The sequence below is a fragment of the Lichenostomus cassidix genome, chromosome 19 (genome assembly GCF_008360975.1).
Source record: "Lichenostomus cassidix isolate B80296 chromosome 19, HeHo_3.0, whole genome shotgun sequence".
Classification (NCBI taxonomy): Eukaryota; Metazoa; Chordata; class Aves; order Passeriformes; family Meliphagidae; genus Lichenostomus; species Lichenostomus cassidix.
In genome coordinates this window covers 10,489,847-10,513,501 of record NC_139499.1, presented here as the reverse complement: position 1 = coordinate 10,513,501, position 23,655 = coordinate 10,489,847, and the positions used below count along the sequence as shown (strand labels likewise).

The 23,655-nt window shown below is 54.0% G+C and overlaps 1 protein-coding gene across 19 annotated transcripts in view; it reads right to left on the bottom strand.

Moving 5' to 3' along the window:
• Positions 1 to 23,655, bottom strand: part of RAP1GAP2 (RAP1 GTPase activating protein 2) — a 52,674-nt gene that overhangs the window by 16,238 nt on the left and 12,781 nt on the right. For 7 of the 19 annotated variants that reach the window (XR_014855784.1, XR_014855785.1, XM_085078631.1 and 4 more), the window contains exons 1-5: positions 17,672 to 17,821; positions 2,877 to 2,961; positions 787 to 822; positions 499 to 543; positions 36 to 68 (exon numbers count right to left, since the gene is read on the bottom strand). Coding sequence is in view for 17 of the 19 variants with exons in the window: in XM_085078631.1 (XP_084934757.1) it covers positions 36 to 68; positions 499 to 543; positions 787 to 822; positions 2,877 to 2,882 (120 nt within the window). In the remaining 2 variants the exon portion in view is untranslated. The other 12 variants (XM_085078637.1, XM_085078644.1, XM_085078641.1 and 9 more) reach the window with 9 other exon arrangements.

The following is a 23,655-nucleotide window of genomic DNA, read 5'->3' as shown; positions in this document are numbered from 1 at the left end:
GCCAGGAGGTATTCAGGGGGGTTCAGGGCACCCACCTCATCAATGCTGGGGTATGGAATGTAGTCTTCCTGGAAAAAGGAACCAAAACACCATCAATTACCATCTGTTCCCCACCAGCTGTCCCTTAACACCCCAGCCCTGCACACCCAACCCAGGGAGTGTCTACAGCACCTGCTGGCTCCTCGCAAGAAGGCAGCAATGCAGGCTAAATCCTGCCTTAAAGGAGTTCCTCTATAGGTGCAATTTCCCAGTACTATGGCAAACCCCATCCTTTTTGCACAGCTGGAAGCTGAAATGCACCAGTCTGGACACAAAGCTGGATTAGGGATTTACAGGCACCATGCTACCATCTCTGCAATTCAATCAGTGCCTTGTTTTTAGATAACATCTAAATCCTTTCCAGCCCTTTGAGTGACTGTCTTTGACGATCACATTAAACCTCTGAGATGAGGGTGGGACACTTGAAGAGATCCCTACAAGAATTAAAAATCAACCAACCTTATGTTTTTGGCTTCCAGACCTCTGTTCTTCCAGTTTTGGTGCCTGTTTGGAACAAAAGGAATGCATTAAATAATTTAGATGCTCTCACAAACACAGGGGCTCAGTCCACCAACATGAGGGTACTTTGCTACGTGGAGATCACCCCAAGCCAAGTGGCTGGAAGGCAGGGTCTGCTCCTAGGACAGGCACAGCACAGTAACAAAGGAGGTGCTGTGGGGCCTCTGCCCTCAAGGGGCTCTGCCAGGGGAAACATTCTACATTACAGGCATGCACACTGCTGCTCACCTGCATTTTTTCCAGCATTTCGAAGAATTCTGCCGACTGAAAAGAAAAGAAGGAAATCTCCTGTTCAATAAAAGCAGACACAAGGCAAGCCAGCCCAAGCCACATCACGGCAAGGACACTGGACCCCCACCCTGGAGCACTTGTCCAGCTCCCTGCGGTGACCAGGCAGCTGTGACACCAGGAGCTCCCATCCAGCCCAACTCAGCTCAGCATCACTGCTGCAGCTCCCCCTGCCAGCAGCCCTCAGCCCCCACAGATGCCCAGCTTTGTGCACAGTTTGATCAGGGGTCTGGAGTAACTTCTTTTCCTAATCACAGCAGCACTGCTGAGGCTGCTGCCAGTGGTGCTGGGTTGCCCAGTGCAGGGTTAATCCCCACTTTCCAAAGGAACTAAAGAGATTACTGAGCTACTCCAATTAGAAACCCTGTTTCCTGCTGCCTGGTTCAAGGTGCCAGGGACAGGACCTGCAGCCACCACACACACAGGGTGTGCAGCCCCACGCCCTCGGTGACATGCAGTGAGGGCTCAGGGACAAGAACCCAACCAGAGCAGGCACAGCCCACCATCGCCTCTCCAGAGAGCTGCCAACACCACGCTCAGCCACTCAGTCCTTTTGCTACAGGAACTTCAGGTAACCCAATTCCCACCCTGATCTACCTGTGCTGCCCAGTGGGGCCCCAGGCCTGGTAGCAGCCTGTGCTCCGTGGAGCTGCTCTGAGACCACCCCCTGAGCACAGCTGCCGCTGAAGCTGGACCGGCTGGACAGTCCTGATCCCTCGCCCAGCTTCTCCTGCTCTCAGGTACACACAAATAAACTACGCAGTCAAACTAGGCTGTAAATGTGGCACTCCCAGCAAACCTGTAAGTGGTGTGTCTGGAGGTGTGACGCACCCGCCCCGTCCTGCTGTCACTGCTCTGCTCCTCCAGCCCAGGCTGGCTCTGGCCTTCTGCCCACTCCAGCCACAGCTCCAGGCTCACACGGCCGAGGAGGAGCTGTGCCATGGCAGGAGCTGCCAGTCCGAGTGGAGAGTGACAAGCAGGATTAGCAGCTCCCATCCTACTGGCTGCATGAGAGACCTGCGTGATTTGGGGCAAAAGGGGTCATGGTTACAAGGGGAAAGGGATGGGGGATGATTTTTAGTGAGCTCTTAGAATAGACTGAACTTCTCAAAAGACAAAAAAAAAAAGAGGAAAAAAACAGAGGATGAAGAAGTGAAAATCAAAGGACAAAGAAAAATCTGAGAGAGATTTTTTCCTTTAATAATTGTGGTGAGCAAAGGTTGGATTTACAGCATAAGCAGTCTAGGCTGCCAGCACAAGGTGAGGCAGCTGTGGCTTGGACACAGCCCTGGCTCTGTTTCCAGCTTTAGACTATGCCTGTCCTTACCTACTGCCCCTGCAGGAGTCAAAAAGAACCCCAGGCTCAGACAGCTCTGTGCTCACAGATGGATGCTCTTTAAAAAGTCCTTTCCTTAGCTTGAGCTTGGTTTGGATTCTGTTTATCTCCAAGTACAAGAGTGGCTGAGCACCAGCCCAGCCACCCCTGCCCAGCCCCACACTTCCCTCCATTAATGTTTCCTCAAGCCAGAGGCACAGCAGCAGGACAGCTGTCTTGTTATTTCAAAGGGTGGCTCCCCTGGGAGGCAAAGTGCCCGGAACAGGTTGGGCAGGAAGCAGGTGAGCGTTTGCAGGGGACAGGGAGCTGGGATGCACAGCTCCACAGGCAAGATGTAAAGGCTCATGGTGGGATTTCTGGCCTCACACTGGCACAGAGCCCCCTGCCACCTGCTTGGGGAGGGTTACTGGAAGGAAAGCAGCAGCAGGACGCAGCGCCCTGCTTGGCATCGCCGCTCATGTTGCGCAATGCGAGTGTCAGCGCGGACGGGCCGGCAGCACGCATGGCTCCCCACCAGGGATGGAGAGAGGGATGGCGTCGGAACAGGCAGCCGGCTGAATTCCAGAAACCACCTACTGCTGCTCCAGCAGGAACAGCCCTAATCTGTGCAGCCGCTGTGCTGCAAGTGCCGCTCCCCACCAACCTGGCTGTCCAAAACCATGGCCTTGGCCCGGCCTGGCGCACACACACTCACCTTCATGGTCGGCGGGGCCGTCAGGGGGGGTGACAGTGGCCGCTCCGGGACAGTCACATCCGTGCTGTTCAGCAACTCCTGCTTCCTGGAAAACCAAACACAGGCATGTCAGCTCCCCCAGCCCGAGCCAGCGCACGAAGCAGGAGATAAGGGTTATCTCCCTTGGTAAAGCTGTGGTGTACAGCTGCACAGTAATATCTGGAATCTGAGAAAAAACCCAACGGATAGTGTGAGAAGGTGATAAAAGTCATCAGTAGATCCTGTGCCAAGGATGGGCTGCGAGGCCTTGTGTGGTGCTGTTGGTGCAGGGATGGCAGGGCTGGGTTCCTGTGACAGCCCATCCCCTGTGGCACTCTCCCCACAGGGCAGGACTGGCAGCTAAGCAGCCTTCTGGCAGCAGAGGAGGCTCTCAGCTTGGTGACGCCCAGGGACACCCCAACACGGGTTTGGAGGGACCCGGCTGAGGGCCTTTTGCCAACACGGCACCTGGCACAGGCACTGAATTTGGAAGCAGCAAGAAGCATCATGAAGATGCAAGACCTCAGGAAAGCAGAAAGCAGACCCTGTACCACGGAGCTGCTGAGAGAACCCTCCACAAAAGTCCCCTAAGCCTTGGAAAAGCATGTCCTCAGCTCTCCACTGAACAAAATTCCCATCCCTTTCGCCAGGCAGTTCCCGGGCAAGCAGCCACGCTGTCACGCAGCAGCACTGCCAGATGCTCCTCCGGGAGTCAGAAAATCTGAGATTTAATTTAGTTTCCTCTCGTCCCTGCCAGGTTAGTCCTGCAGAAACCAGGCCAAAATGTCCAACTGTTTATCTCGTAACGAGGTTTGGTTCCCATGGCAGCACACCCTGGGATGGCTCCGCACAGCGCAGTGTGCCTGGCAGAGATGGGCACTGATGGGCACCAATGGATACCCATGGGCACCAACAGGCACTTATGGGCACTGATGGACACTGATGGGCACCCATACTGTTCATCAAGCTCCTTCCCTCTCTGCTCTACACAACCTCACTATGTCTCTACTGCTGAAAAATGCCAAGGATGACAGATTTTCCTTGTTTGCTCCTTGACTTTCTAGGACACTAAAGCACAGCCTGATCTGGAGCAAACCACTCATCCTCTGCTCTCCTTGCTTTGAACCCTGAGCTCTGCCTGATTGCACTCAGTCGCACAGTGGCCTCAAAGGCATAAAACGGATACAACTTTGAAAAGATTAAAGTTACAGGGATGCACACAAATAATTTGATTTGATCTGGGATTTGTAGTGGGTTGCCATAGCATCATATTCTAAGTATTATAAAATCACCCAACTTAACAACATGTTCCTTTGTCACATGCTGACTGCTTCTTTGGGGCCAAACTGCTGGAACTGCTCCTGCAGTTCCGGGAGAGCAAAACAAGCCCATCCCCAACCACAGCTTGGAAGAGGCTTCTGCCTTGGGATTCTGTTATGCTAAAGTCCAACCACAGACGCCGATGATTCAGTCTGCCACCAGCACCAGGGTCAAGGGCCAGCAGCCCATCTCCCAAACAGATTACCCTCATGAGATGTTAAATGAACCATGAGGAAGATTAGCACCTCTCTGTCTGCGCATCGGGGTGGAGCCCTCAGGGAGCCCCCTGAAGCCACCCCAGAGCCAGCAGGGGCTCACAGCAGTCTCTGCAGAGCCCAAGGCACAGCACAGGTTGCAGGTGCCAGCAAGGATCAGCCCTGGGGACACCGTGCAGCTCCCCACACACTCCCCTCTCCCTGGTACCACGGGAGATGCGCAGCTACAGCCTCAACAGCATCACCAAAGGTCACAGCGCTGTGTTCGCTCCCTGAGGGGACACCTGGCAGGTTCCAGGGGGCTCTGCTGTCCCTAATGCCCACATGCCCACCCTGGCCACGGCCACAGCCACGGCCACAGCCAGGCACCAGTGCACAGGATGGGCGAGAGCATCTCCAGAGCTGCACAGCCGGACACCAGCCTCTCCAGAAGCTAACGTGGGCATCGCCTCTGTAATTTTATTTCTTTGTTTTTCTCATTAGGCAAATTAAGACAGAAGGAAAAGAAAGAATTAGAATCCTGCATACTTAGTAAATCTAATTAAGGAAATACCTTAATGTGGTTATGGCAGGGCAGACTGCAGGGTTTCCGAATGGAGACTGAGATCACCCCTGCCATCCCAGCCCCTTCCTGGGACTGTGCTCAGGGGGAAACCCAGATGTTGCCAGCTCCCAGGGAGGCAGAGACCACCAGGCAAGGGCTGCTCTCCTGGCCTCTTCCAAAGGGGGAGAAAATGGGGATTTTCCCCCCATTTTGAGTGCATGGGCACTGATGAGCTCCCAACACAGCAAGGGCAGGAGAAGTCCAACCCTTCCCTTTAAAGCATCCCTGAGCACAACTCAAAAGCATCTTCAAATTCGTATCTTGTATTTGGTAACCCCACTGACATGCTGAAATTCTGATTAAAAGGTCCTGTTCAGCACAGAGCCAAGGCTGCCTGGACCCCCAGAGCGTTCCCATCCAGACCATGACTCCGAGTGCCCACTTCTCCCACACTCTCTCAACCCAAAGCCTAATGAAAAACCCCTAATGTATCCCATCTCCTCATTGTGTCCATCTGGTTTATTTCCCAGACAGGCTCTAAATCGACACAATGCATTCAGATAAATCACATGTGGGAAAGGAAGATGTCAACATATTATCTGACATAGTGAAGTGCTCCACACCACATGGTTGGCTCTACCTCTGTCAAAATGTGCAAGTGAGATAGGAGCATCGCAGGCTACCCTTATGCCTGTGCCTAATTCCACCTAAACCTGGCCTAAGGAGATGCCAAACTCCAGCAGCAACAAGTTCTGCCTGTCAGATGCTGCATCCTTGAGAAGGTCAGCAATGACTCTCCTGTAAATTAACAGCCTCTATTTTTGGACTAATTTTTTATCCTTGATGGGCATCACCTTGCCAGCTGCTTCCTTTTTAGTTTATTTAATATTCCATGCCCAGTCTCATGAGTTTTCAGAGGGGACTGTGCTTCCATTTCACTTTCCACCCTCCCCCTGCCCGAGCTCAGCCCTGTCCACAGCAGGCGGTAGGAGTGTGGCACAGGCTGCTGGCCCTCCCTCTGGGGGCCATCTCTCCATCCCCCACACAGCTGGGACTGACCCCTGGCTTCCAGGACACAAGCACTTGTTCACACACCAGGCAGAGCAGCAGTGGCCAGGAGCCCTTGGCAGCTGCTCACAAGTTGAAAAAAAAAAGAAAACCTCAACCAAAACTGTGGGTTTTTTGCAACACAGACAAGGGCACCTTGCTGTGAGTTTACACCTGGAAATCTGCAGTGAGTGCCTGAATGAAGCACCTTGCCCTGACTTTGAGTAGCTCTCCACCCAATCCCAGGATGCCAGGCAGGCAAGATCTCGCTGCATCATCACTCATCCCAGGGAGGACATCAGCAGAGGACACGCACTGCTGCAGGCTCCCACCTATGTCAGACAGCTGTGGGGCTCCAGATTCCCCCAGACATGGGGTCCAGCCTGTCTGAGAAATAACTCAGCACTGCAGAGTTGCCAGACCCCTGAGCAGAGTCCCCACCATGGAGCATCTTCCCTAAAAACTGATTTAACTTGTTATGTCCTGGCTCAGCCTGGCCCTACCCTAACACTCCCCAGCAGAGTTACCTTCTCACATCAAAGCTTCAGAGTCAGCAAAAAAAAAAAAAGTGCAGCATTTTCTCATCTACATTTCTTGCAATAAATTAGGTATTTGGAGACTGCCAGCCTGCACCTGCACACACACAGCATCCCCAGTGCACTGTCCTCTGAGAGGGACTGCAGCCCTGCTCAGAGCAAGGTGACCTTTAACTGCCAGTGGGGCTGCCTTTAATTACCCCTCCAAACAGGGAATAAGCATTGTTGAACAGTTCAGAGCGTCCTGCTCTTGAGCAGGCAGGATTCCTGCAGCCTGTGCTGGCCATGGATGTCCCTTGCAGCCTGCACTGACCATAGGGGTCCCTGCAGCCTGCACTGGCCATAGGGCTCCCTGCTGCACCACACGTTGCCTGGCCTGCCTGGGGAGGTGGGGCCAGAAAGGAGCTGATTCCTGCTTTGCCTGCACCTCTACAGACACTGGAATCTTTCCAACTGGCCAAGGGCTTCCCGCTGGGCCAGGCCAGGACAATATACAAGTAATGGTGAAAAGAAGTTTTTTTATCTTTTACAAAACGTGCTGCCTGCTCTCCCTTGCAGGAACAGAGAAAGTGGCAATTTCCTGCAGATCTGGGTAAATCAGCCAAGGCACTTTGAGACATTTTCAGACCAGAAGGCTCGTCTGATCCTATTCCTGCCAAACCCGAGCCAGGAGCCTCGGGCAGCCGTTTCTGAGCTGATTCAATAATTTGCAAATTGCAGAGAACAGCTCCCAGAAACCTGCGTCTCCCATCGCAGTGGGACTGATGCTGAAGGGAAGGGGAGGCTGTGAAGGGAGAGGTGTCTCACACCAAGGCACCAACCTACCAGCTCTCCCCTGAGAGAGGACAGCCACCATAGTGTCACCTCACTTACACGTGAGACATTTGAGAAAATTCATTTAGGCATAAATACAGTTCCAAATCCCAGGCTCCCAGAGCAGGGCAGGAACAAGGAGGAGTCCCCAGCAGCAGCCACCCCCCAGGCTTCCCTGCTCCTCCCCTCCAGCTCAAGAGTGCAGGGGAGGCACAGGTGAGAAGGCTGCAGGTGGAGGGGCAGGTAAGCATCACCTAGCTCTGCAAGGGGAGCCTGCGTGTTGCACTGCACTTTGCTGGTGTGCTAACAAGAAAGGGACATGGGCCACCATGGACTCTGCAGCTGCCACTGATCCTGCCAGGCTTACATATGGCTCATGGAAAGCAAAATTCAATTGCAAATGCAGAACAAAGACCAAATGTAGGAGGAAAAAAAGCAAATAGGAGCAGGTGGAAGAACAGAGTCCCTTTTGACGACGCCGCTAGCAGTCCCTTCCTTTTCCTGCAGATTATGTCACTTTGATGGCCCTGGCAGCTTGCATAAGATGAAACAACCACCGTAAAGCCCTGCTTGAATTCTTGCAATCGCTCCCATGGAGGCTCCTCAGTCCACAGCAGACAGAAAAAAACCTCCTCAGGGTCTTGTTCTCCCCTTGAGAAGTCTGTGTGACTCTTGTTGTACTCAATAAACCCCGCAGCAAGAGGCGCACTGAGACATTTTGTGCACAACATGATGCTGGGGGAAAAAATAAAAAGGAAAACCAGACTCACGCATTGCAGGGCAGATTTCTGTGCAATTCAGAGCCAGTTTTTTTCTCAGCACTCCAGTGTCATGCTGAGCTCATTCATAGAAACCTGGTACCTGGAGGAAAGACAACTCTTTGGGAAAAGTTTTGTTTGGTGTGACTAGAGGGAAATGCGGGATTGACCAATGATTTTTCAGTGGGTACAATATCCAGAGGATCATTTGGGCCCCCACCAGCACCACTCTGCACTCACAGTCCCCACAAGTGGGGGAGTACTCTACCATACGTGAAAGCAGGGGAAGAGACTTGAGGTCACAACACTTGCTGGCCAGGCTGGAGCCCACGGTCCAAGGGCAGAGCCATGGCTGGAACAGGCCTGGGTTAAACAAGAAAAAACCCAAGCAGGAACAGCAGGGACAGGAACAGTCAAGCCCACCAGGGAGCCCCAATGCAGTCCCCACACCCTGTGTTCCAGCCAGGGAGGGTGGCACAGGAGGCCCAGCCATGGCTCAGCTCAGGGAGTACCCATTACTGCTGCTCATTCAGCACCTGCAGGTTGGTTTTTCTAACTGTTCAGCTTTGATGATCTACCTAAAACCCCAGCAAGTTTGAAGAAAATATCCTGAAACAACAACAGTGACACATGAACTCCCCAGGAATGCCAGTGTTCAGTCTTTAGTGCATCACTGAAATCCTGCTCTCAATGGCACCAGCTGTCCAAGGCAAAGTCCCTGTGACAGCAGCACTGAAAAATGGGGTACAAACCCTGCAATCCACAACTGGTGGGGGACAAAAATCTTCATCCTCAGTGGCCTCACTCAGATTTTTCATGCTTACAGATTAGAGAGTGGGAGAACATTTTACAATAAAGATTCCAAATAATCAATTCTTCGTTCCCTCGAGCTTGATACAAAATCAAAAACTGAACCAAGAAAAAAGAAAGAAACAAAAAACCTGTCAGTCTGCAGCAGTGCCCACGTTGATTCCACCCTGAACCAGAGTTACACACGCTGTGAGGTTCGGGCGCATATTTCTGACTATTTTTAACACTGAAGTTGCCAGAGCAGCAGAGTCCTGCAGGAGAAACCTCCCTGCCCGGGGCAGCCCGCGCAGATCAGCGCGGGGTCAATCTCTGAAGGCAGCAGCAGCTCCCGTGCGGAGCGGGGGGAGCAGAGCCCGCCGAGCAGATGCAGCTCGCACAGCACTGCGAACAGGCCATTTCCTACGGCACAAAGTTGAACACCAAGTACAGCCCATGGTTTCGGCAATGAAAGATGAAACCGTTTGTCAGCTGTTCTCGGCGCAGACAAAGCTGCGGAGCCGAGTTACAGCAGTTCTGCCCGCACGGGAGCCCGAGGGGCCCCGAGGATCGCGCTGGTGCTCCCGGGTGTGCAGCAGCAGCGGGGTCGGGGCTCACCTGGCCCGGGGAGTGCAGGCCCTGCTCACACACGCCGTTATTCCGGTGCTCGGCTCCCGGTACCGCTGCCGGCACTGAGCGCACCGCGAGCGGGTCACTGTCATGCCAGCGCACGCTGTCTGGTCCCGGTACCGCTACCGGCGCAGCGCACACGGCGAGCGATCAACCGCTATCCCGGTGCCTGTTCTCCAGCTCCCGGTCCCCCCGCCGGCACCCCCCGCCCAGCAGCTCCATCCCGCCGCTGGCCCCGAGTCCCCCCGCAGCCCCCGGGCTCTGCCCGGCCGACGGTACCGAGCGCTCCCCGGCTGCCCGCGGCGTCACCTTCTCTCGCTGCTCTGCCGGGAGCGGTGCAGCAGCCCGATCAGCACCACGGCCGCCCGCACCCCGGCGCGCCGGGACCGCGTCCTGCCGCCAGCCCGGGACATCGCCGCTGCCGCCGCCGCCGCCGAGCGCCGGCACCGGCAGCGCGTCCGCGACCGCGACCGCCCCCGCCCCGCGCGCGCCCCGCGCGCTCCCCGCGCCGCCGGTAACGAGCGCGGCCCGGTAACGGAGCGCGGCGGGGAGCGGCTGCGAATGGCGGCAGCTCTGTGCCCTGCCCCGCGGGCCCTGGCTGTGTCCGCAGACCCCTCAACACCCCCGGCCCGGCGCTGCGGGAGCGCGGGGCTCTGAGCACGGCAAGGGCCCGGGGAGCCGACTGTGGGCGGCACAGCCCCCGGGCACCCCGGTACCGAGGCTTTCCCGGCAGCCACAGCCCGGGCGCCTGAAGGGGTGAAGTGCCAGCACAGCCCCTTCAAGCCCCACCGAGGGACGGCTCGGTTCTGCCCCACAAATGGGTCCCTTACGGCAGCAAACCCCTCCCGGTTGGTCCCAGCCTGGCCCCGACATCCCTCTGCCAGGATGGAACATCCCTTCCCCCTGAGCCCAGGCTGCAGCAGCGGGACAGCACGGGCCCTCGAGCCTGTCCCTCACACCAGGACCTGACACACGGCTCCCTCCAGGAAATCAGAATTTTTTTTGTTAGGTAAACTGTAAATTATCCACTTTTCACCTCAGCACCCTTCCCTGGATGTCCTTGTTGCCATGGTGATAAAACACCCAGGTCCCTCTGCCCCCTTATCTCACCTTTCTCCTCTGCCAGTTTAATTTTCGCAGTAATTAGACACAGGACAAGCTACAGCACTTTGAGCAAGTTCCTAGTCCGAGGGATGAAAGCACCATCCATGCCACCAGCAGGTGTGGGAACATATATAAAACACCCACCCAGCACAGGACAGGACACAGGCATCTGCCCAAAACGTACTGGTGCTCCATATCCCTGCAGCCCCTAGGAACAGTTGAAACAATCCTCCTGCATCTGGTCAAGCCCACTGCCCTAGGTGGGTTTAACCAGCCTGGCTTCAAGCAGGGAGGGCAGAACCCCTCTGGCAGTGGGGTGCAGGCTGCTCCATGAAGTATCACAGCCAGGTCAGGGTTTTGGGGGGACCCTGCCACCAACAGGAGTCTTCTGGGGGGCACACACAGCCTGCCAGACAACCACATCCACCATCCATTCAAGTGGGACCTGAGCAGCTCCTGGGGAAAGATGGGCAGAAAGGCCTCCTGCTCCCCACCCGCAGAGCAAGAGCCCAGCACGGAACAGGAGCTGCCTGGAAACCCCCAGCTGGGGCAGTCAATCATTAACAATGCATGGGGCTCCCCTGGCAAAGTCTGTAATAAATGTGTTTACTCAGGAGAAACAGCTTGCAGAGGCCACAGACCACATCTGGCAGGGAACAGCCAGCCACTCCTGCTGCCTCGTCCTGCCTCAGCCACCTCCCCTGCCCTTCACCCCCTTGCCTACCATCCTTAAGGAGATCAGCATAACCTCAGTTCTGTTCTATCTAAACAGAATAGGCATTCTCTATCTAAACGTTTCAGCAGAATCTCTAATCAGATAGATTCTTTAAATTCAACAACAAAAAGACCCTATCACTGCCATAATCTCTTTCCGTATCCTACTGTAAGTCAGATAAAAACAGGCGTGATGTCATTTTTGTCAACACACCACATTAATTCACCCCAGATGAATCAGACAGCGTTTCAGTGTCATCACAGCACCCTGTGACCTATACTATGACCTATACTGACTGACCTATACTATGCACATAAAGCACTCCAGAGAGTAAAGACCCAAACTTAAACCCAAGATCAGTATTTTTGTATTTCACCAGATTTCAAGGTCCCTGGGGAGACTGAGGCAGCAGCAATTCCAGCAGATAAGTGTCGAGGTCCCCACTACCCCAGAGGAAAAAGCCCAACTCATTCTCCAAAAATGCCTAAGTGCATTTCTGTCACCTCAGAACAACATCAGATGATGCCAAACTGTGAATGGTGGTGAGAGAACGTGAGTAAGAGGAATGAATCCTGCTAAACCTGGGCACTACCTTTCAGTAAAGTTTTTGATGGATCAACAGATCTCCTCCTGCAGAAAATACTTGTCTGCTTTCCTTTAAGCAGACACTATCAGTCTGACAAATTTCTCAGGCACAGGGAAAAAAAAATTAAATCCTATTTCTGTGCCAAGTTACACCAATTCTCCAGCACCTCATTAGTTTCCAGTTAATGGAGGGGGAGGGGGGTTAATTTTAAACCTTTTACCTCTTGCATTAAACAGGCAGATTCGAATTTCATTGAGTCTCCCTCTCTGGAGACATTTTCCACATCTCTCCTCTCTTCTCCAGACAAGTTAAGTATTAATCTCCTCTTGGTTTATGCTGAAGTGGCTTTGTATTGATTTTTAAAGACGTTCAATTCTCTCCTATTTGGAAATAGAGAAACACTTCGAGCAGAGACTCAGTCGGGCTCCCTCTCCACCCAAACATGGCTCTGCCCACAATGGAAGTAATTCTGGACTCATTGCAGCTGATTTGTAATTTATAGGCTGAAGGCATGATAACAGATGGCGAGGGACTGGAGATGGGCTGGGGGGCTAGATGTTCACCCAGGTAAATGGAATCAACCTCCTCCTCACAGGACATCATCTCTGGCTGTGATGGTCCTGCAGAACCTGCCCTGTATGCCTTGTACTCTGCTGTCTGGTAGCTGCTCCAGGATGCACCAGGGCAGGATGGCAGGGATGCCTGGGGAGGCAAACAAGGTGGCAGGGCTGGTGCATCTGAGAGCTCCTCTCCCTGCCTGCCTTCCCCACGTTTTGCTCCCTCCAGCTCCATCCAGCCTCCTACTCCTGCAGCGATTCCACCAAATATCCATCCCCTTCCTGAAGGTTTGCAACAGGGGTGCCCTGTCAGGGCCAGCACCCCCAGAAGCTCTCTAAATGTCCCAAAAGACATCTTCTAAGACAGAACACTGCAGTTCAAGGGACTCCGAGTCTCCAACATTCCTATAAAATATCAGTACCACCCCTTCAGTGACTAAATGACCTCCAGGGTAGGCAGCTGCCCCTGTTTCATGAGGAAATAAATATCTCTCTAAAAATGCCCTGATATTTTTTGCTTCAGAGAAAGCAGTTTGGCAGTGAAGTAGGGAGCCCGAGGGGCTGGAGGGAGCACACGACAGGTCAGGCCAATTGCACACTGTGATTAATACATCACCTGGTGGCCGTCTGGACACTGCTAAGAAAGAAGGATCTGAAAACACCAGACTGGGACAAGATTGAGCCTTTATCCCTAGGAGTACCGAATCTGCCATGAATGACATTATTAATATTATTATGAAGCCATTAATTTATGTAATAACCTCAGCTTTTGTGTTGAAGCTGCAGTGAGATGAAACCTCCCATGGGTGAGCAGCCCATCAGTCTTCCTCAGCCACCCACAGGGGCCTTTCCACCTGCAGAGGACTCAGCCCCATGCTCACACCTGAGCTGCAGGCACAGCTGAGCCCAGCTCTGATGACTCAGGGCTTCTCCGTCCAGAGCCGCGCTGCTGCCTCATCAGAGGGCACAGGATATGTCCCTGTCACCCCCTGTGCCTCCCTGGGCAGGAGATATTTCTGGTTCCCTCGCTCACGAGGGGCAGTGCCAGAAATACACAAGCTATGCCAGGCATTTGCCAGAGCTGGGCTGGAGGCATGGCCAGCTCATCCCCCAGCATCGTGCCTGAGCTGCAGTGCCTGACAGGGATCTGCCCAGGGCCCTTCCCCACCGCCTGGCAACCCTTCCCCACTGCCCCAGGCTCTCACCCAGAGCCCCTCTGGGCACTGCCTCCTACCCCAGCACAGGCACCTGCACTGCCCATGTGGGAAAGCTGGGATGGGGCAGCTGCACCAGCACCGGGGACTGGGAGCCAGAGAGGAACAAAAGAAGACAATGCAACATGGCCCCAAACCCAGAAATAGTAACCGGTTCCCTGCAAAGGAGCAGTCACATCCCAATTTCCCTGGCATAGCAGAAACGGATTTGGGAGCTTGCAAACGAGGGAGAAAGCGATTATAGTGTTTCAATCGGTGCTGCAGGAAGAGGATAAGAGGGCATCCACTTTTAGAGAAGTATCACAAGAAATAGAGCTTTAGATTACATTACATCCAGCCCCAAGTAATCTGATTAGAAATTTATTTTATGGCTTCAGTTAGACATAAAGGAAATCCCAGGAAAGCACAGAGACAGCTCTTCCACGCAGGCAATGAGAGACAGAACACAGTAAGCTTATCTCCCCAGAAACAGTGTGAGATGGGTGTGACATGCCAGCCACCCCGACAACACGTCAATTGTGAGAGATTGGATCGATGTGTGCCAAGGCATGGGGCAGCCCCAGCTCCCACCCCACACGTCAGCAAGGCTCCCCCAGCACAGCAGTGCCCCAGCACTGAGCCACGGTCAGACCAAGAACTCCTCCGAGAAAACCACCAAGGAGCAGTGGTGACCTGAGAGCATCAGTGACAGGAGCCTGGAACAATGACCGTGCAATCGACACATGAATGGTGGGTGGTTCTCCAAGATTCATTTATCAAGGAACAAAGCAAGCTGTGGGTACAAGGAGTCTCTTGCACACCTCTCCCATCCACCGTGTGCCATTTGGCTATGAGCCAAACACTATCCCATAATTGTGGCAGCCGGAGTGAGTCACCTTTGGGCTCTCCCTGCCCAGCAGTGTGGCTGTGTGGTGGCGATTGGGGGCAGCAATAGCTGCAACACGGCTGGCACAGAGCAAGGTAGTCATGGCCATGACAGCAGCACAATTACATGGAAATTGTATTCCTGATAATTTGGGGTATTTCTCCCTGTGAACACAGGCCTCCTGAAGAGATGAGCTCCAAGATTTCAGCATCCAATTAAATTGGATCAAATCAGCACAGGAAATTAGTCTTTACAGCACAAGCAGATCCTCTGAATTTTACTAGCAAATCAGTGAACTAAATGTCACCATTCCTCAGTAGCATCACTAATAAAGCCACATTTGGGATGCACAGCCACTAACGTGCGCCACTCATCCAACATTTCCAGCACCACCAGCACCCTGCTCAGCCCCTGGTCCTTCCTCTATTTCCCATGCAGAGCAAAGGCCATCCCTAAAGCCATTATTCCATTTAGTCACCACTGGAATCCAGCCAAGAAGTTCAGGATTAGGCCCAAACTTTAACCTCAACCAAGCAATGCCCTTCAGGAGGATGCTGCGAGGGATGTGGGAGGAGGGGGTGATCCCGGACAGAGATGGGAGCAGGAGGCACTGCTTGCTGAGCCCAGTGCTCCAGGGAGAGCTGCCCTTCACCCTGCACAGGCTCTTATCAGCCACGGGCAGGGGAATGCCAGGAGAGGTGCAGGACCAGCACCTACAGGACATGCTGACCTGTGTCTCACTTCTGCAGAAAGCCACCACCTTAGCCCCACCTCTGCAAGAGCCAGTCTCGGAATAAACAGCCCAAAGCACTCAGTGACAGCACAGGATGCAGCACAGTGGCACCAATCCCACACTGCACAGCCGAAACACAAGCTGGGGTTTTGCTAGTCTGGCCTCAGGGACCATGGCACTGCTGGGCAGGCAGGTGCTGCAAGGGTCCAGCACGGTGGGCTGCACCAGGCTGGGAGCAGCTCCTCACCTGAGCAGAGTGAGCAGAGCAAGCAGGACAGCTGGTGGCTGCAAAGGCAGGCCCTGGTGGCAATGCTGGACACACAGCTGGCTCCAGGGGCTGCTCCTCCTCCAGGGAAGCACTAATCACATTCTGTGAGGAGGAGCCTGGCCAAGCAGAACATGTGCCTGGGCCTCTCTAACTCCCCTCCCCAGCAGCTTTGCTGTCACTCCCTCCCCTGAGCCCCCCCTTGCTGCAGTGGCATCCTTTCTGGAGTGCCTTCTACCTCCAGAAACCCTGTGAGGGACCTGTGCCCCAGTGCTGTGCTCATCGTGGTGCACAGCCAGTGGTCATGGAACATGTCCTGGTGCCACAGCGGGTGGCAGCACGAGCAGCAGCGCCTGTGCCCCAGCGACTCTCCAGAGATGACACTGTCTCAATTACCTGCCTCCCTCGCACACCTTGTTTGATGTGAGAGCGTTAAAAGACATATAATTTGTGGAGCTAAAACATGGGAATTATCTCTGACACATCCATACTACAGGGAACGTGCTGAAGTCAATCACTTCGAGAAAGGGGTTTCTGTTGCTCTACAGCTTTTTCCTTGCTTCTTGCTCCAGATAAAAAGAGATGGAAAATGAAGCAGTTTTTAGCTGCAAATGCATCATCTTCCTCTTCAAATCATCTCATGCTGTGCAACCTCATCAATGATCACGAACAAGAGACCTGGATCAGCTTGTCAGGGCTTTAGAAAGTGGACTTTGCACTCCAAACAGGAAAAGATTAACACTATACTGCTTGTAGGAGAAAGGAGCCATCATGGTCCCTGGTGTGACATCGGTAACATTTGAGAGGAACGAGACAGAACAGTGCCTGAAAGGACTGACCTTTGAGACTTCACAGAGACTCAGAATATAGCTCTGACCTATTCAAGTACCTGTCAAGCCTCTACATATCTCTTCAGGGTGGGAGCCTGAGAGGAGCGGTGTTTTCACAACAGGCTTTGGAAGATGGGAGTTCCTTGGATATTGTATGGGTCACTAAGAGCAAACACAGCATCATAAAGCCCACTGGAAATAAAATGGCAGAGATGGGGAGGGCCATTTCCAGTCCAGGACCATGGCCCTGCCAGCATCAAGCCTTTCATGGCACAGGAATGCCACTGGGTGCCAGCGGCCGCCCATCCCTGTCGGACCGTGGGGCTCGGCGGCGCCGGCCGGCGGCAGGAGGCCAGGACCCTGCCAATTCACAGGAAAAGCGACAGCCGGCAGGAGCGGCACAGCAATTAACAAAATTATCATCAGGAACAAACCACAAGCTTTGGCAGAATGCCTGCACTGCCACGCCGGCACTGCCTACCCTGCTCTGCGGTCCTTGGCTCGGCAGAGATGGGGCTGCTCACGGTCCCCAAATCACACCCAACCTGGTGGCGAGTGAGCACAAGTCCATGGCCCAGGGGAGGCCAGTGGACACACGGCTAGGGCCGAGGGGAAGCTAGCAGCCACGTCAAGTGGGGCAAGAGCCCCTCCAAAGCCTGCCTGGGTGATCTCTGTGACTCCTGCCGACAGGGAGTGAACCCGCAGGCAGATGGTGCCTCAATCACCGCAGCCATCACGGCTCCCTCCACCCATCACGACAATATTTGCTCTCAGAAGGTGGTTGTTCTCAGAGCAGCCGCCTTCTGACTGCAAACAGCTCCCAGCCTGGCAGGCTGTAAATATGGCAGGAGGAAAAACCAGCACAGTTTATTAGTTCTGAGACAGAGCTAAAAATAGACCCACGTGGGGCTGCTCAGTCCTCTGGGCAGATGTAATTGTGGATAATCTAGCTTTAAATATGGGAAGGCTGTCTGACAGCAACAACAACATTTCAACATATGGACGGGGCGGCACACACCAGAACGCGCCGCTGCGCCACCTCCAACGTCACCGGGAAGCAGCGCTTGCATCCACAGATCCCAACCCACCTCTTCCGCTCCATGGCTGGGCTTGCTGCAGGAATAAACCCTCACATAAGCCCAAATATCTACAGCAGGCCACGAAGAGAAAGCGTAGAGTCAAATATCGAGGGGGAGCACCAGTGGAGCTCTGCCAGTACCCATTCCCCCACTCTGAAATTTTATATAGCTGAGGCTTACCAGATTAAATGGCTGAAACAGTCCAAGTCCTCAGAGCTGACAGCACCTTCCTCCTCCTGTGAAAGCTTCCTCTGTCCCAGGCAGGCTGTGAGACGTGCTGGGAGGATGCTGTGTGGGTGCAGGGCTGGGTGTCGGCAGGCGGCCAGGGCGATAACTGCCCTTCCACGAAGAGGGAAGCACTCCCGCCTGCTCACCAGAGATAGCAGGGAGACGTTGGCAGTGGCTGGATTTGGTAAATCTCCCACCAGCTGTCGGGCTGGCTGGGGCAGGACAGACCATGGCCCTGCCACCATCCTGGCAAGCCACTCAAGCAGCTGATGGTGAGCAGGGACGGCAGAGCCACCACCTGTGCCAGCAGCAGGGACCTGTCACCATCCCTGGCCACACACCTGCAGCTCCCTGGCACTGCAAGGGGCTGCGTTCCAGCAGGAACCCAGCAGGAGACTCTGCCCACACAAGGACTCCTTTTGCCTGGCATGCCCAGCCATGCCTCTCCGAGCTGCCACAGCCCTGCACTCTGCTGGGTGCACAACTAACACCCATCCAGCACTGACCCATCAAGAGACTCAGCCCAGCCTCATTCTGTCCCTCCAGCCCAGCACTGCTTTTAACTGAATTTAAAGTTTTCTGCTAGTCCAGGGCACCCTGGCCCTGCACACTCAGTCCTTCCCTGGCATTTCTGCACCAGAGCTGGAATAACCATCCCCAGGCACGGTGGCCGAAAGGGGTCACTGCCAGGGGTTCCACCAGGCTCCAGAAGTGGGATGACCATCCTGGGCATGCTGGCTGGGGGGGATCATTGCTGAGTTTTACACTGGGCTGGCTCCACGCTCAGCAGCCATGGAGAGGAGCAACTCCAAAGCAAGGGAGATGGGAAGCCTCCCTATGCACTGCAGCTGGCTGCTTTGCAGTAGTTCTGACAGTATTTCCTTTGCATGTGCTTCTCCAGCTAAATATAATTGCAAAACATATATTTGCATGCAATTATCCATTTATGAAGTGCTAATAAGTCAAAGGAATTTACTTAGATGCAATCTGCTCGCCAGACCTTGTCCTCACAGGACCCAAGCACAAACCTCCAGGATTAGTGCAATAGTCAGTGCAGCCACCGCCAAGAAGCTAAATCATTCCCACATCTTCCCATTAACTCAGCTCCAGCCCATCAAATATTAAAGAGCCTCAAGCCTGGACACAGCTCTTTTTATGAAGGTCAAGTAAATCTTTCATCTCTTCCCACCTTCATCCTCCTGCTCCCATCAGCAGAGGAGCATCACATGCTCTTTCATGTGAGTTCTGGCTGCACACACACTGACTCCCAGTAATTGTTGTACATGGCTCCTCCATTCCACAAAGACATTACTATTTTGGTGCTATTTTTGCTTTATAAGGCTAAAATAAGAGGTGACTCTTTGCCTAAAGGAGGGGCTTTTTTTACTGATTTTAATTTTTGTTTTTGTTTTTTAAGTACAAAAGAATGAGTCCTGGCTCTGGAGCCCAGGACAATGGGTTCCAGAGCCAGGGCTGACCATGGCCAGGACATATTCAAGCCCAACTGGTGGGACAAGGCATGCCAGCTCCTGGCTGGGCGCCGACGCTCTCAGGTTCCTCTGCCTGGCAGGCACAGGGCAGAGCCAGACCCAAACTCCCCAGCGCTTCCTGGGCATGGCACAGAGGCCGAGCAGTGAGTGTGGCTGTTTGGCAGCAGCTGCCCAGGAATGCTCCAGTCCTGTGCAACACCTTCCCTGCCCTGGCACCTTTGTCAGCACCTGTCACCAGAGGGGTCAGCAGAGCCCTGCCTGTGATGCCAGGGATCCCCACCCATCACCTCTCCCGACACTCCCACTCTGCAGTGCCTGCTCATGCTCTCCAGTCCCTCAGACACATTCATGGTTACCATAGGAACTGATGAAACCCGAGCTGAAGAAGAATAACGAGAGACAAGCAGCGGGAAAACTGCTTTGATGCCCCGGTGCCACCTGCGTGGGTGAGTTTATCCTGACCCAGTGTAGCCGAGTTTATCCCTGTGGAGGACAGGCAGGGATTGCCGTGCATGGCTCAGCCCTCCCACTGCCCAGCTCCATCTCTCCCAACACCACCTCTGAGGAGCTGCATCCACCACCACGTGCTGCTGTTCCCCTGCCAGCTTTCTGCAAGGCAGTGTCGATGTCTGCAGCAGCACGAGGCTCCCTGAGGTGCTCCAGGGCATGTGGAAAGCAGCTCAGATTTTCAGTTGTAACTCATACAGGGAAAGAAAACTTCCCATTCCTCTGTGCCATTGGTTAAACCAGGACACTCAGACAGAGGCTGCAGCAATAACAAGAGGGCGCTATAAAATCGTTTGGGTTTATCATATTTTTATAATTTTAAAAGCTTTTACAAATATAAAACGTGGCTCTGGCTGAACCCCAATTACAGAACCACTTAATGAAGCAGCCTAGCCACAGACCAGAAGCACCACGGGGCTGTGGGAAGCATTAGCTGCAAACACCAGTGGATTTTCATCAAAAGCTCCAAGGAAACTCCTTCCTCTCACCAGGGCAAGAGGGACAGAGAGAGAGAGAGAGAGAGAGAGAGAATCATAGCCCCAGACCCTCACCCTACCCAGGCAGGAACACGGCAGCATGCCCACAGCACTGTCACGGCATTCCAAGTATAGCTGCCTGGCACGGTGGGGAGAGGAGAGAACCAGGGGGTTCTGCTGCAGAACTGCTGCACCAACCTTGGAAAAAAATCAGGGCACCATGTATGGCAGAGTATAAGGAGCAGCTCAGTCCTCAGCTTCACGGGAAAAGGAAAGTCTGCAGAGAATTCCCTCCACTCCCTGAAGTGGTAAACATTGATTTAAACTTCTCATTAGTTCAGCACAACCTGAGCAATGAGCGTAGCACCAGCGATTCTGCTGTGCCATTTACAACGGGCATTTGCTGGCTCGTTCAGGCAGCAGCTCCCCCAGGCTTTCCGGATACTTTTCCATTAATGAATAATTTGCACAACGATTATAGAGGGAAACCACATGAGCCATCACCCTATGCATTGCCTGGAGCCCAGGGGAGGCTTGGCCAGAGTATTTCTGTATCAGCACAGAGTAGCTGACATTGCTGGAGCTGTGTGCTCACAATGGGGAACCCCCGACCCAGGGAGCTTATCTGGAATCCAGGAGAGGGGAGGATGCACCCCAGTGGGAGGGGAAGGGATCAGTACCGTTCCAGCAGGATGTGCAGCTGGGAGGACAAGGCTGGTGGGAACAAGACAGGTCTTAGACAGCCACAAGTGCTGGGGGAGCAGACAGCATCAGTGCCACTGCTTCCTGACCTTCACCACCAGCCGAGGACAGATCCCAGTAGGAATGGTGACATCACACAACTCACTCCATCGCAGCACAGGACCTGGCCCAACAACTGCCTTGCCAGAGCTGCACAAACCACACCACCCACCAGTGTCCAGGAAGTCTGTGGCAAATCCAGGATGGACCCACCGAGTAACACTGCCAGTCCACACACCCTCCTGGGCCCCAGTGGCATCTCCACCCCTTCCAGAGCAGTGCCCAGAGCCCCTCAGCAGCACAGGGGAGGAGCTGGGTCACAGCCATTCACTTTCCCACTGACATTCACCATCTCTCCAGACTGCGAAATTGAAAAACAAAATACAAAACCTCCAGACTTCACTGGATTTACACCCAGAAGCTCAGTGCTGGCCTGACATGCTGATTCCCACCCCCGTTACCCCCAAGGCAGAGCTGGTGCCCTGTGAATCGCCCCATGCACACCTCAGCCCACTGATCTCACAGCGATCGAGTCACTGTGTGTGTTGTAATCTCCCAGTGCCTGATTCACTCCAGGCTTTCAGCAGAACAGACTGTGGGACATTGCACAAACACTTGTCCTGGAGTGGGCGGACATGGCTGGACTCCACCGCACCAGCTGGAGCTCAGCTCCCAGGATAGCATCCTCCACACACAGCCAGCTCCCAGCACCACACATCCCACGGCAAATCACTGAGAGAACAGCCAGGTACTCACTTGATCTTCAGGCTGGCCAGCATTGTCTTGTCGATCCTGGGGAGAGAGCAGAGGAGGGTGTTACTGCAGGGGCTCCAGATGTAGCCAGGAGGGGGTTGGGTACTGGGGGCTGCTGCCAAGCACGACCTCAGCATATCCTCTGGAGGTGCCAGTGCACCGACTGACACCATGATCACCACAGAAAGAATTCATCACAAAACAAAATCAACCAAATTTTAACCCAAAATGAAGCCTGGCAGCAAGAAAGAAACAATTCCCCTAGTTCTTCCCTGGTGGTGACCAGTGCAGAACTGCTGCCTCACAGCCTGGAATGCTAGAAGTGAGCTGGGCAGCAGAAGAGGGCATAGCCTGTGTCCCAGCTCTCTCCAAAGCACAGCTTCCACAAAACATGTATTTACAGAAAATGGACCTGTGACAGCCCTGACATGCTGGGAAGATCCCACCAAACACCACAAACACAACCTGGCACCAGGCAGACAAAACACAGAGCAGCCCCATCACTCCCAGCCTCAGATGGCTCATGTGGGACCAGGAGCCCCAGTTGCTTCACTCGTTTCCCTGGCACTGTTAGTGAGTGCTCATCTCCTCAGAATCATTGTGGTTACAGTCATATTAATATTAATTAATGCAAATCATAGTAATGTCTCAAAATGCAAAACAATGCCTTTTGGCAGTCACTGAAAATGCTCTGTTATCTGCCACACAGAATCAATTCTACATCTCAAAAAAAGACCAAACAGCAAAATAACACCCCCAAATCCCTCTTGTTTTGTACTGTGATCACAGAGGACACAGCATGGCCACAGAAATACAGCTTCCCCTCCGCTCCCAGCTCTACCTTCTCCGCTCTCCGACTGGGCTCCACTGTCAGGAGGTGGCTGCATCCCCAGGTGACACAGCAGGGCCAGGTCCCTGGCAGGCACCGTGGCAGAAGCACCATTACCTTTCCCAGCGTCCCTCTCTTGCACCAACATTGCGCTCATAAAACCCCATAGCCGCTGGAACTCTGTTCCAGGCATTTCCCCAAACATCAGCTTCCATGCTCCACTCTGGAGAGCCAGCATGCTGCTGTTCCTAAAAATAGACCTAGGGCACCTGCTATTGTGACTTAATACCTAACAAGCCTGCCTCGACCTTGTTGATCATTAAATCATACTGAACATCAGAGCATGCTGGAGAGCAGAGCTGTTTCCAAACTTTGCAGATGCAAAGGAGCTCAGGGACAGCGGGTGGCTGGGGCAGCTCCCACGGGACCTGACCCCGAGTGGGGGCTGCACGAGTGGCACGGGAAGGAAAAACAGTTGTTGTTATTTGGCCTCTTAGAGTGAGAAGGGAAGAAAAAAAAAAAGAAACAAACAAACAAAAAAACCCACCACACAGGAAAGAAACCCACACGCGGAAACCGCAGTTGCAGTGTGACTTTAGAGCCGTTTGTCCGCCCTGCCCTGCTCTGCTCCCGAGCAGGCAAAGTGAAACACCCCACGCCCCACAGCCCTGGGGCTCCCCGGCCCTGGCAGCACCAGCCCTGGGGCATCGCTCACAATGGCTTTGCACACCATGTGCATCCCTACAGCCGAAGTGGGGCACCACATCTGCCCCCAGGACAAACACACTGCTCCGGGACCTCGCTGGCAGCAAATGCAGCTGGTAGAGAGAAGAAAAAAACAAACAAACAAACAAAAAAAACCACCAGTTCCAGCCCAGCAGAGGCTGGAAATAGCGAGTGCAGCCACAGCAGGAGGCGGAGGCTGGGTGTGCCCAGGCACCTCACACGCAGCCCCACAGGAAGGGTGGGGTCGGCCGGGACCGTGAGAAGATGCAGGTGCAGGCAGGGGTTGGGCAGGTCCGTTCTGTTCCAGCAGCCGCCCGGGGAAGGGCTCTCCCGGCAGCGCACAGGGGTTTCCAGAGAGTAGGGGAGAAGTGCAGCAACCCCCTTGGGAGCATCCGGACAGCTCATGGAGAATGG